Source organism: Protobothrops mucrosquamatus, unplaced genomic scaffold, assembly GCF_001527695.2.
Source record: "Protobothrops mucrosquamatus isolate PMUCROS unplaced genomic scaffold, P.Mucros_1.0 scaffold403, whole genome shotgun sequence".
Taxonomy (NCBI): domain Eukaryota; kingdom Metazoa; phylum Chordata; class Lepidosauria; order Squamata; family Viperidae; genus Protobothrops; species Protobothrops mucrosquamatus.
The window spans coordinates 1,570,220-1,584,164 of record NW_015386734.1 but is presented as its reverse complement, the minus strand read 5'-3'; the positions used below and the strand labels follow the sequence as shown (position 1 = coordinate 1,584,164).

General features: G+C 40.5%; 1 protein-coding gene across 1 annotated transcript in view; it reads left to right on the top strand.

Annotated features, from left to right (window-relative positions):
• Positions 1–13,945, top strand: part of HEATR5A (HEAT repeat containing 5A) — a gene marked incomplete at its 5' end in the record, with an annotated part of 55,513 nt that overhangs the window by 38,337 nt on the left and 3,231 nt on the right. The window contains 6 exons of the mRNA XM_029284174.1: positions 52–179; positions 1,275–1,422; positions 3,623–3,895; positions 5,660–5,884; positions 8,540–8,691; positions 9,672–9,885. Of these exons, the coding sequence (XP_029140007.1) occupies positions 52–179; positions 1,275–1,422; positions 3,623–3,895; positions 5,660–5,884; positions 8,540–8,691; positions 9,672–9,885 (1,140 nt within the window). The remainder of the gene's footprint in view (positions 1–51; positions 180–1,274; positions 1,423–3,622; positions 3,896–5,659; positions 5,885–8,539; positions 8,692–9,671; positions 9,886–13,945) is intronic.

The following is a 13,945-nucleotide window of genomic DNA, read 5'->3' as shown; positions in this document are numbered from 1 at the left end:
TAAATGTTATATTTAATTCATCTAATATTCTCCAACTCCATTTTTCTTTAGGAATTAGTGTGGAATTTCTCTGTTCTCCCCGGTCAGATGAAACGATGGAGAACATTACTGCTTGTCTAGATGCCCTGCAAGTCCTGCTTGAGGTTTCCTGGCCAAGAGCTAAGATTGGAAGTGATCAGGTAACATTCAAAACTTCTGAGTTAGTTCAGCTGCACATTATAAATGCTTTTGCCAAATGTCTGTAGAAACGGAACCTTCCCTTACCTTGTGATAGGGGCATAATGTGACAGCTATTTGAATAGTATCTGTGACAAAGTAATTTATGTAGGAATTGTATCCAGCTTACAGATTCACTTTCAACTGCATTTTCTTTCCTCTGTGAACAATAGGGGAGTCGATAATTTTAAGTATGGGCAGAGTATAATTAATAACCAATTAATAAACTCAAATGGGATATCTACTATATGAAGACACTTAAAAATTGATCTATGACATCTGTATCAAGAACAGCAGTTTTGATCATTAGTTATTCAAAGAACACTATACTATGCATTTCCAGTTTTGTTATGAAATATATAGTTGCATGGCTTGCAAGTTTTTTTTATTTTACTACTCTTATACCTTCAACAGATACATATTAGAGTGTTATTGTTCTGTCTTAAAATAATTCTCTGTGAATAGTGAGAAGATACTTGTGAAAAGTTATAAGTTACTTTTGGACTATGGGAAGAATTAAAATATCTCCTGTTCACGAACAGGAAAGCAATTAGGCCAAGTGTAGACAACCTACAGTATTGAGCCCCCTCTATTTTGATTTGGCTCTCTCCAATATCACGAAGCTGAAATTTGCAGTGAACAATAAAATTAATAATGGCATAGAATCCTGCAACCTTCCTCTTAAAAACTTTTTTTTTAAAAGCACAGGCTAAAAAAATTTGCCTTTGTTTTTTCTTCAGACAGTTCTTCCTTGAATGCCCACTGAACTCACTACATAGAAGATGAAAATTATTTTTAAAAGCTGTGCCTGTGCAAAGGCATGAAAGAATCTCTAACACAACGTGTGTCCTAGTTATGTTATTTTTATATTTAGTTATAATATAAGTTATAAGTCCTAGTTATATTTATTTTTATTTTATTTTTACTGAAAACATGAATTCTTCAGGTTTGAATCGAAACAGATATTTGGGGGCAATTCTCTTCCACTCATGCTAATCTACCTTAAATATACTGTATTAAAACTTAAGTAAACAGTCTGCTATATTTCCCTTATACAGGAGCTGAGTGTGGAGTTGTTGAATGTTTTACATCGACTTATACTGACCAGAGAGTCCCCAGACATTCAACTTGCTGCTCTACAAGTCGTCCAGCAGATTCTTTTTGCAACACAGGAGCACATCAAGGAAAAACGGAGAAGTGCAGAAGGTAGAGCTGTATAATAGACTTGATCAAACTTCTTACGACAGTTGTTCCATTTTAGATGAAAGAAATGCTTCATTTACTCACAGTAGCATATTTTGAATTCGTGATTTTGAATCATTTCTGTTTTTGTCTTAGATTAAAACTGAGGGTAGGATGGGGGAGGATAATTTTAGCAGAGAGTAGTTTAACAAATTCATTTTTTTACTTTCATCATTGGCTTACCTTTTAAATATAGCAAGCATTTGATAGAATGACTACAAAAGGCATTCTGTTTTTGTTAAAATTTTGTTCAATTTTTTTGTTAAAATTTTGTTAATTTTAACAAAAAGCATTCTATTTTATTCTACAATCCCAAACAAATTAAATGACGTGGCTTCTCTTATGAATAACTGTGGACATTGTAATTTTTCAAGGAACTTTAAATTGTTCAACAAAAAATTCTCAGCATCTTTACAAAATTAATTTCTAGCATTCAGGATAGATGATAACTCACTTCTTTGTAAAACACTATGTTCATAAAAGGGGTATTTTAAATAATAACAAATGATGCAGTGTCTTGTAAATGAGATAGAAAAATCTGTCATCCATGCTTTCAAATACTTTTCTGCAGCAGATTTCAGCTTTACAATTAACGACCACTAGTTGTGCCAGCACACCAGCAATCATGTGTTCATGATCTGGGTGCTTGGCAACCAGAGTGCGCTTATAATGATTACAACATCCCATAGCAACGTGATCACAATTTCTGACCTTCCCTGCTAGCTTCCCATAAACAAAATTGATAGGGAAGATCACAAGTTGGCCGGATCAGTCTGTGCCTAGTAGCAGTCACCACAAGATTCAGGACACTTATGCCGTGTTGGCCCCTTGTGCACCCTCTCTTGCCCTCCAGCAGCCATTTATCTGGCTCCCCAATCTCTTATTAAAATCCTCTGGTGATGGTACACCCACAACTTCTGGAGGCAAGCAGTTCCGCTGATTAATTGTTCTCACTGACAGGAAATTTCTTCTTAGTTCTAGGTCAGTGATGGCGAACCTATGGCACGCGTGCCAGAGGCGGCACTCAGAGCCCTCTCTGTGGGCATGCCTGCCGCCGCTGCCAGCAGCCTGTGCAGGTCCATTAGGCCACCGCTGGTACCCGGAGCGGCAGCCCCGCCCAGCACAAAGGAAGCGAAGCAGCCGGCTAGCAAGCTTGACTAGAGGTGGTAGGGCACACCCCCCACGCGCTCGCTGGCCTCTGGGTGCGGGGGCCGATGGTGTCAGGCAGCAACTGCCCCTGCCTCACCTTGCCCCACAGCAATGGCACCCCCACCCTACCCCCTGCCTCACCTTGCAGGACGAGCCTCCTGCCCACCGCCCCACCCACCAGAGACCCCTTGGATCTCCCCCAATCCTGCCCAGCCCCCACAGGCATCCCCCACACAAGCAACATCAAGGTGGCTACGCCCACCCAGTCTGCCGTGATCATCGCAGCCACACCCATCCAGTGGGCCATGCCCCCCCGCGAGGGCACAATGCTGATGCGGCCCTGGCACTTTGCGATAAATAATTGGCTTTTGGGTTGCGGTTTGGGCACTCGGTCTCTAAAAGGTTCGCCATCACTGTTCTAGGTTTTATCTCTTTTTGTTAAGCTTCCATCCATTGCTTCTTGCCTTGCCTTCAGGTGCTTTCGATTGGTTGATCCCCTCCTCTCTGTGACAGTCCCTCAAATATTGGGAAACTGCTATCATGTTACTCCTAGTCCTTCTCTTCATTGGACTAGATATTTGCAGTTCCCACAACTGTTCATATGTTTTAGCCTCCTGTCCACTAATCATCTTTGTTGCTCTTCTCTACACTCTTTCTAGAATCTCAACATCTTTTTTGTATCATGGTGACCTAAACTGGATGCAGTATTCCAAGTTCTTCTGATAGCATAGATTATTTATATAGCAGATCATCATTGTTATAGAAGAGCCATATGCATAACTCTAGATGGTGTATAAAAGATTTTTGATGCCATGGAAGATACTAATTTTGCTTTGCATGGAGATGGAATGCCTAGAATAAAAGTCTCTTTGGATGTGTAGGTTGTCCATGCTGCATCGGTGGTTATTTGTCCAACCAAATAAGAACACAGAAAACCAGAAGCTATTTAGGAAGCTTCAGAGAGGAATTTTTTTTTGTCAATAAAACATAATCTTTATCCTTGATTTCACTATAGTTGATGATGGGGCTGAAGAAAAGGAGACATTGCCAGAGTTTGGAGAAGGCAAAGATACAGGAGGACTTATACCTGGAAAGTCTTTAGTCTTTGCAACACTGGAAATGTGTGTGTGTATTCTTGTAAGACAGCTACCTCAGCTAAACCTGAAGATAACAGGTAGCCCTGGAATTACAGCTGGAAAACCTCAATTGTTATCAGAAGACGGGAATAGACTGGTAGCAGCAGCCCTGGGAATCCTCTCTGGTGTTCCTGCAGTCTGTTCACCAGAAGGTAGGATGAAATTCCACTATACATTGTATTTGCAAAAGAAACAAAGAAGCAATGTGTGAAGTGAAAAGGATATATTTAAGCCGTAGACTGAGAAGGGCATTAATTTATTTTCCTCATTTTGTGAATTGAAAGTAATTTACTAAAACAGGGACAAGAAAGTAAATTCAGACAACTTCAAGCAACTGATGTGTGCTTAAAAAAACAAACAATAAAAGGGCTTCATAAATAAAACATATCTTTTGCAATTCTGACTTAAATAGCCATCTCATACAAAGGTATTCATATGGAAGTCAACTCTTAATAATAGTAATAATAATAATAATAATAATAATAATAATAATAATAATAATAATAATAATAATAATAATAATAATAATAATANATATGCTTTAGCCTCCAGTCCCCTAATCATCTTTGTTGCTCTTCTCTGCACTCTTTCTAAAGTCTCAACATCTTTTTTACATCGCGGTGACCAAAACTGGATGCAGTATTCCAAGTGTGGCCTTACCAAGGCATTGTAAAGTGGTATTAACACTTCACGTGATCTTGATTCTATCCCTCTGTTAATGCAGCCTAGCACTATCAGCATTATTAATTAAAATTGGTATTTATAATTCTCTTTTTTGCATGCTTATTACAATATAACAATTTGAATGAAACATAATATCATAACAGTTCTGTATACTAATAAAGGAGAATATTTGTAGCTCAGGGTTGAAATGAGGAATCTTTGGTGCTCTCTGAACTTGGTTGTTTTCTTGCAGACATTTTATTATCCAAACTAGCACCGACGATGTTACCTAGTTTGGATAATGAAACATCTGCAAAAAAACAACCAAGCTCAGAGAGCACCAAAGATTCCTCATTTCAACCCTGAGATACAAATATTCTGTATACTGTCTAGCTTCAGATTTCAGCTCTAGCTGCCATAAGCATTCCATAATAGATTCACGTCAGTGAAACCACTACTTCAATTTTACAAAAGAAGTAAAATATACTATACTCTCAATCTTTAAACAAACAACACACAAAAAAGACAAACCACACTTTAAACCCACGGTTTACTATCTTTATACAGATTAATTATAGGAGCTATCTATTGATCTGTTGTCATTTTTTCACGACTTCTTAATTATTCAGCGCTGATTCAGACAGATGGGGCTGATTACTGCATGCTTCTTTCAGTACTATTTTTTAATTTTCATATTTGAAAGTATTTATGCAGTAAAGTAGCACCTTTGAATAAGTTTAAGCCCACAATTGGAAGCTATGCTCTCCAGAGAATGAAATGTAATTTCCACCATCCTTTAGCTTGGGCCATCCTAACTGAAGTTGTTGGAGATTGTAGTCCATACACAGAAAAAATGGTGCTTTGAAAATTATTAAAGAAAAAAAGGTTCTTTTTTCACCAAAGTAGAAGAGAAATATTAGTTATTCTTTGCCAGCACTTGACATCTGAGTCAATTTTATTGATCAGTACTAATTCCAAATATTTCATACTGATCAGAGGTTGAATAAATATCAATGAGGTTTTTTATGTTAGAGTTGCAGAGTAATTATTTTTCTAAATTAATCTCATCTCAAATATTTGTGTTAGCATTAAGTTGATGCTTAATTTAGAAGTGACATTTTTTATTAAATACAACACTGAGCTTGAAATAACAGAGGTCTAATAAATGCATGATGGAACTCGTGTTTTGTTTAATGCACGATGCAAGATTTTTAACAATCATATTTATACTGTGCATTTGCTATATCCTTCAGGAAGCATTGCTGTTCTTCCCACTATCTTATATCTGATTATTGGAGTCCTCAGAGAAACTGCTGTGAAGTTGTCCAGTGGCCACTTACCCATGACTGTTTCTGCATCACTGCAAGCTCTTAAAGGAGTCCTAATATCACCCATGGCTCAGGCAGAGAAGAGCCAAATGGCTTGGAATGAATTGCTCCGTAGTGCTCTGGTCACCATTCTTAATTTTTGGGATCAAGGTACAGTATAAATGGGAAGAAAAAGGTTTGCTCAGATATATGGTGTAAGTACAGTGGTGGGATTCAGCTGGTTTGCACTGGTTCGGCAGAACCGGTAGCTAAATTTTGCTGAGTTCAGAGAACCAGCTGCATGCACACTGCTTCCAGAAGTCCATTCTAGGCCTCGGAGGTCTGGAGGAGGTCTCCCAGGCCTAGAATGGCCTGCCGGAAGTGCGTGGATGCCACTTCCAGAAGTCCCTTCTAGGCCTCAGAGGCCCAGACCTGCATCCAATAAGAGAACCGGTTGTTCAGGTATTTGAATCTCACCACTGTATAAGTATAATATAGAGCATTAAGAAAATTTTTTACACTCAGCCCAGTAATATGCTACTGGGCACAAAATAATTAGCTACTGCTGCTTAAAAACAATCCTAGTTTCTTGGAGGGTGCAAGTTTCTTCTTTTCAGCAAACCTGCTCTTTGCCTCTTTCTATGCTCATAGCCTCTGCTTTGTTCCTTTCTAAACTGTGTTCACTTCTTGCATTCCCCTACAGTATTTTTTCCTGTGAATCTTAGCTTACACACACTGTGTCACAAATATTTCTTTTCCATTTTCTTTGTCTAACCTTGGCATAATCACTAGTTTCAGATTGCCTACCCTAACTGGGCTAGGTAGTCACTGTACTTTACTGGGACCTATTATTTCTTGCAATGTTGAATGTAGCAGGTTCATAACTATAGAAAAGCACAGAACTGGAATTGAGAAATCCACAAATTTGGAGAGACCCTCCCCAAATTTGTGGACTTCTCGACATTCAAGACCTATTGCAAGAAATAATAGGTCCCAATAAAGTAGTGAATAAATGTTTCTCAAAGTTAAGATTCCCAGCAACCAGTTTAATCTCTTTCACATATAGAAAATCTTTAGAAGTTTTAAGACTGAATCCAGAATTTATTAGCAGAAAAACCTAGAAAAAAATACATTTGTGATTTAAATCTGAGTATCTCAGTAATCCAAATGTTGGGTTTCCTTGTTACTGTATATGACATTCTGATTTTGTTGGATAGACTGCATGCCTGAAACAGTCCAAAGTATTTTAAGCACATTCTTTTGTCAATGGAAGTTGGCTTGATAGAAATGTTGCGCTATTAAGAATGTCCAACAGCAGTAGAAATGATAAATGCTGGAGGTTGAAATGTGTGCATGTGATTGTTCCTGAAAGTAGAAAGCAATTATTAAGGAAACAGGGGTTTTTTTATAACAGAAAGGAAATTATGTACAGGGAATAGATCATAACAATAAGTAAAGCCTGGCATCTGGCTAACCATATCCTACCAGAGAATCAAAGAGTACCTACTCAGTTTATCAGAGAAGGAAGGCAGAAAGAACTAAGGAGAAATTTCTTGATAGTAAGAACAATTAACCAGTGGAATGGCTTGCTTCAAGAAGTTGTGGATGCTTCATCACTGGAGGTTTTTAAGAAGAGATTGGAGAACTACTTGTCTGAAATGGTATAGGGAGTTAGACTAGAAGACCTCAGAGGTCACTTCCAAGTCTGTTACTTTCTATTCTATATCTCATAGAGATTTGCAATTTAATCGACAAAAGGAACAGGGAGTATACCTTTAATTCTCCACCTGCACTCCACTGCCCCCATGTGGTTAGTATAGCATGAGGACCATAACTGCAAGTTCTCAAAGTGTTACCGGAATCCTACCATTTTAAAATGTTTTTGCAGTTACAGCTTTAAGATTAAAATTCTAAGCCGTTTATTAAAAAAATCTTATTGCCTGACATTAAATATTTCAGTCATACTTTACATTTAGTCCTTGCTTAACCCCTTGGAATAAGCAACTCTTGTCACTAAGCAACGTGGTAATGAAGCAAGAGATCACCTGACAGCAACTTGTGATTTTACTGCCAGCTTCTCCATGGACTCTGCTTGTCAGAAATTGGCTGTGAAGCATGCAAATGGTGATCACATGACTGTGGGATGCTGCAGTGGTCATAAACTCCCACTGGTTGTGAAGAGTGCACAGCTTGAACGCATGAAGTTATTTTTTCAGCATTGTGGTAACTTCAGTTACTAAACAAGGCAGTTGCTAAACGAAGACTGTCCGTACAAATCTGTATTAGACATAATAGAAATAGGTAGTCCTCGATATACAACCATTCATTTAGTGACCATTCAAAGTTATAAGGGAGCTGAAAATAATAACTTATGGCCGTTTTTTCACACTTACGACTGTTAACAGCATCCCCATAGTCAATAATCAAAATTCGGGCACTTAGCAACTGGCATGTATTTATGACAGTTGCACTGGCCTGGGGTCATGGGATCACCATTGGTAACCTTCCCAAGCTGCCTTTAGACAAACAAAGTCAGTGGAAAAGCCAGATTCGCTTAACAACTGCATGATTCACTTAACAAATCCAGTGATTTGCTTAAAAACTGTGGCAAAAAAAGGTAAAATGGGGTGCAACTCACTTAACAATTGTCTTGCTGAGTAACAGAAATGTTGAGCTCAATTGAGCTCTTAAGTCAAGGATTATGTATTTGCTTAATAATATCGTATTATACAGTTTGGTTCAAAACCATACCAGAACTTGACTTTAATATTTTGATGTTATAATTAGCCTCATTTCAGATATTTTAAAATGTCTTATTATTGGTAGATGATACGGGTCAAGAATTGGATGAAAGTAGTCTGCTGACTGCAATCACTGTATTTATTTTGTCTGCAAGTCCGGAAGTTAGCACCATGGAATGTCTTCAGAGACAGTGCGTTGAGAAATTTAAATCAGCAATGGAATCTAAAGATCCCACTGTAAGTACAACTTAAATTTGTTTTGAGATTTGCTATCATTGCTATGTGCTTACATTTAGCTCTTTTCATTAAATATACATGTGCCTCCCACTACTAAAAATGAGATGGATGACTATACAGTAAATTTTCCTCTATGATTCCATCCTGTTGTTAGCCCATAGCTTTGTCAATGAAAACAACCACCTGAATCAGTCATTTGGAACTTGATTCTACTTTACACAGTCAATATATGTTGAAACTTCATCAGTGTATCTATTCTGACAATTTACTTAGGAAATCTGAAATGTCTGATTAAAAGAACTTGGGATCTTCACAGAAGTTGACATTCTGTGTCTAAAAACATTGTTTCCTCTTTTTGAATTTTTGGGAGAGATACTGAAAAGTATCACTTGATTTCTAACATAAGGAAGTTCACAAATGGAAATTTTTTCCAGACTTTCCCCCAACTAACAGATCCAGTTGCTTCATCCCATATTGTTCAGGAATGACTCCAAGGTTTTGGGAAAATGCGAGTGGTTACAAGACAGGAAGCTTGCCTTATATAAACTTCCTTATAGATGCTTATCTTGGGCTTCACATCTATATACTCTTCCTCTTGTTGTGAAGGCATCTATATAGATCTCAGCATTGGTATTTTTACTGAGGAAATAGTCTTTCCTAATTTATACAGTTAGGGGAAAAGGGTGGGGAAAGATCCTGGGATTAGCCTATATTGTTACCTAACAATCATTAATTCTTCTTTCCTCTACCGTGTCCTCTATTTTTTTTTATCTAAGGGGAGCCTGTGCAATTAACTTTTGGAGTTAACTTCAGGATTTTAACTTTAGCTAAATTGGCTTAAAACAAACTTGTAGAAACTTGTAATACTTAGTGCATTAAGTAATTATACAAATCACAGTTCACAGTAGCAGTTTTAACTTGTTTTTTTTTTTTTTTACATTTGGATGGACTATCTTTTTTAAATAGTTCTTTCTTTTTAGGTGCAACTTAAATGCTACCAGCTGCTGCTTTCCATTTTCCAGTGTCCCAACCAAGCTGTCTCATATCCTTACATTCATTCATTAGTATCTTCAGTGGTGGCCAAACTACAGGAAACAGAAAAAATTAAACCAGAGAATTCTGCCGAACTTCAAGTTGTGCAAGAAGGAATAAAGGTAGTGGCTGCTGTTGTAGCCCTTGCTGAGGAGGAGCATCGTAAGTATTCTTTGTATATTCTTTCAAAAGAATAAAACATTGCAACCTAAAACACTGTAATATTATCTGATGATTTCTAGTTAGTGGCCATATTCTACCCTTTCTGCTCTTGTAGGCCATTGCCCTCTACAAGAAAATCAGTGTTGGAAGAAAATAATGGAATCTTGCAAGTTGCAGAAGTTTAACAATCTTATGATGTTTTTTATGATGCTTTGCCAACAACAGATATGTGATTTTGCTGCAAAGTACTGTGACTGAGTGATACAGGGGCCCCAGGTTGTTTGTCCCTTCCTTAGAATTATCATTCTGAGATGCATAGCCCAATTTTGCCTATGTTTATTGATTTTGACTAGATCAGTTTTGTTGAAGTCACTGAAACAGTTTGCATCAAACACGGAAGAGTGAGTAGCTGCAGACTACAGCCAAAATCAAATATTTTTAGTGTATCAGTTTAGATTTTAAACTGCTTCCTATGCTTTTGTGAATATGGAAAAAGCACTATTTCTTGACATAAACTCTTGACAAATGTATGCATATGTTTGTATGTATTCATAATACCATGAAGAAATTGTAGTAAGATAGTCATTATAAGAATACGCACCTGAAGCAGGCCTACGCTGCTGGTTGGCCGACTTTGATTGCAACTCCCTCCCCCCCCCTCTTTTCTATGGAGGGTATAAAGATCAACGAACTACGCTACCTTCTCCCAATCCATCTAACCCCTTGACCACCACCACGAGGACTTTTCCCCTTCCCAACTCTGCTGTTGGACCTCCTTCTAAGACTTGGGACTGTATTCTAGGAGGGAACTGCTGGCCCTGCGCGACTCCCCCATCGCGCAGGCATGGCCNTGCCAAAAACACTTTACGCTTTCAACATCCAAGCCCGTGTTAGGAGCGACAGTGGTCCAGACCAGCAAAGATGACAATGATGTGGCCTTGTTGATAGAGGACAAGGAATTCCTAGAGCTCATGAATAAGGAATTCCTACAGGATGCCTCAGGGAGTTGGGTAGCCCCACTACCCTTTCGCATACCCAGGCAGCACCTGCTGAACGATCATGAGCAGGCTCTCTCTCGCCTCAACAGTCTGAGGAGAATCATGAATAGGAAGCCAGAAATGAAAGCTCATCTAGTGGAATTCATGGATAAGATGATCCAGAGCGGACATGCCGAGCTTGCTCCACCCCTGAGAAAAGATGAAGAATGTTGGTATCTACCATCCTTTGGAGTGTACCACCCACAAAAACCAGGTTAGATAAGAGTAGTTTTTGACGCCAGTGCGCAGTTCCAGTTCTCTTTGAACAAAGTCCTTCTCACAGGGCCTGATCTCACCAACAGTCTACTTGGTGTGCTCATCCGCTTCAGAAAGGAAGCTATAGCGGTCATGGCTGACATCCAACAGATGTTTTATTCATTCTACGTCAGGGAAGATCATCGCAATTACCTGTGCTTCCTGTGGTTCAGCGATAAACAGCACAGCCAGAAGATAACAGAATACAGAATGTGGGTGCACGTCTTTGGGAATGGTTCTTCCCCCGCAATTGGTAACTATGGCCTGCAACACACCGCTCGTATAGGTGAGGCTGAATATGGTGCAGACGCCAGATGCTTCGTGGAACGAGATTTCTATGTCGACGATGACCTAAAATCTGTACCCATTCCAGCAGAAGCCATGGATCTATTGAGAAGGACATGTCAGATGTTAGTGGCAGCCAACCTTAGGCTGCACAAAATCACATCCAATAGTGAAGAAGTGTTAGAGGCATTCAATCCTGAAGACCACGCTAAAGGTCTATAGGACCTCAATTTTGGCACAGATGACCCTCTCATCCAACGCAGTCTCGGTCTGTGTTGGGACTTAAAGAAGGACGTCTTCACCTTTAGAGCTCCGGCACAGAACACCATCTTTACAAGAAGAGGAGTTTTGTCTACAGTAAATAGCCTATTTGAGCCTCTAGGGTTTGCTGCACTTGTAACGGTCCAAGGGAGGCTCCTTCTGCGTGCACTCTCCCAAGGCACCACTGACTGGGATGAACTGCTTCTGCCAGAACAGAAGCAAAACTGGGAGACGTGGCATAGATCTCTAAGTTGTCTCCAAAGCATCCACATACAGCGCATGTATGTTCCCATTTCACTTGCCGCTGCAATGAAGAAAGAGCAGCATGTGTTCTCAGATGCTTTAACAAAGGCAAAAGCAGCTGCAGGAAACATCAGAGCCTATGGCGGGGAGAGCTACATCGGTTTCGCTATGGGAAAGGCGAAACTGGCACAACAAGGCCACACTGTACCCAGATTGGAATTCTGCGGTGCCATTCTGGCTGTAGAACTCACAGACATAATAACGAAAACAATAGACTTTGAGCTGCAATCCACCACCTTCTATACAGACAGCAAGGTGGTGGGCTACATCCACAACCGAAGCAGAAGCTTCTACGTCTATGTAAGCAATAGAGTGGAAAGGATCAGAAGATCTTCAAATCCTAAGCAGTGGCGATATGTGCCAACAAATCAGAATCCAGCGGACCAGGCCACACGGTCCATTCCTGCATCACAGTTGGCAGAATCAATCTTTTTAAATGGTCCTGAATTCTTGGTTCGTCTAGACAGCCAGATGACACAGAAACCAGAACATCACAAGCTTCTAGACCCAGATCAAGACGATGACGTTCGACCTCAGGTACCCAACAAATCACTCAGACAGGGCGAGAAAATGACCGTCCAGACTATCTGCTTGTCAACAAGGATCAAGGAGACAGAGAAACTGCTTCATAATCATCCCCTAGAACCGTCTCACTTAGGACGCTTTTCCAGATGGAGACCTCTCGTATTGGGCGTAGCAGCGATCGTTCGCTTTTTGTATTGCTTCCCAGACAACTATCTCCAAGCCAAGAGAGGGATTCTACGAAGTGTGCAACAAGACGCATACCCAGTGGTATTTGAATGTCTGGAAGCTAAGAAGCCTATCCCGGGATCTAATTCACTGCTGAAGTTGAACCCGTTCCTCGACAGTCATGACTTACTTTGAGTAGGGGGATGTCTAGATAAGGCTAAAATAGCCCTGAACATCAAGCACCCTATCCTTCCTGCCCATCAACATGTAACACACCTGCTGGTCCAACACTACCACAAAACTGTCCATCATCAAGGCAGGCACTTCACAGAAGGTGCCATCAGAGCAGCTGGATTCTGGATCGAGGGAGCCAAAAGATGCATCGCCACAATTTTGTACAGGTTCCTGCATTGCTGCAAACAACGAGGTGCAACACAACACCAGTTGATGGCTGACCTGCCACCCGAGCGCCTTGGTCCATCGCCACTATTTACCAACGTAGGCCTAGACATTTTGGGCCTTGGTCCATGTCTGTTCGTCAGACCAGAGGTGGACAAGCTAACAGCAAACATTGTTTGCTGTCCTTTTCATATGTCTTAGTATTCGAGCTGTCCACACTGAAGTCATCGAATCTATGGACACTTCTTGCTTCATAAATACTCTAAGAAGGTTCCAAGCCCACAGAGGCCCAGTTAAGGCATTTAGATTTGATTGAGGAATTAACTTTGTTGGAGCCTGCAAGGACTTACAGATTGACGAAGGCATTCGCCCCAACTCAGCAATTGACAAGTACCTAAAGGCCCAAAATTGTGTATGGACAGAATGATCTGGAAATGGGGGAGATAGTTATAGAGCCCTTGTCATGGTCAGATCATGCACTCCTGAGGATGGACTTCCGGACCGCTGCCCCTCGCCGCAGGGAGACGGAACCGCCGAGATGGTTCCGTCCCAGGCTCCTGATGGACCCGGTGAGGTTTCTGACGGAGCTTGGGCCATATCCGGAGGCGCTAGGTCACGACTCGGCGGAAGGTCAGGCTGCGGCCTGGGATGCGGCCGCAGCCGCAGCACTGGACCGAGTCGCGCCGCTGCGGCCTCTGACCCGGCGTAGATCTCAATTAGCCCCTTGGTTCACTGAGGGGCTGAGAGAGATGAAACGCCGGAAAAGACGCCTAGAGAGCAGTTGGAGGACGTCCCGAACCGAATCCGACCGAACACAGGTAAGGAGACAT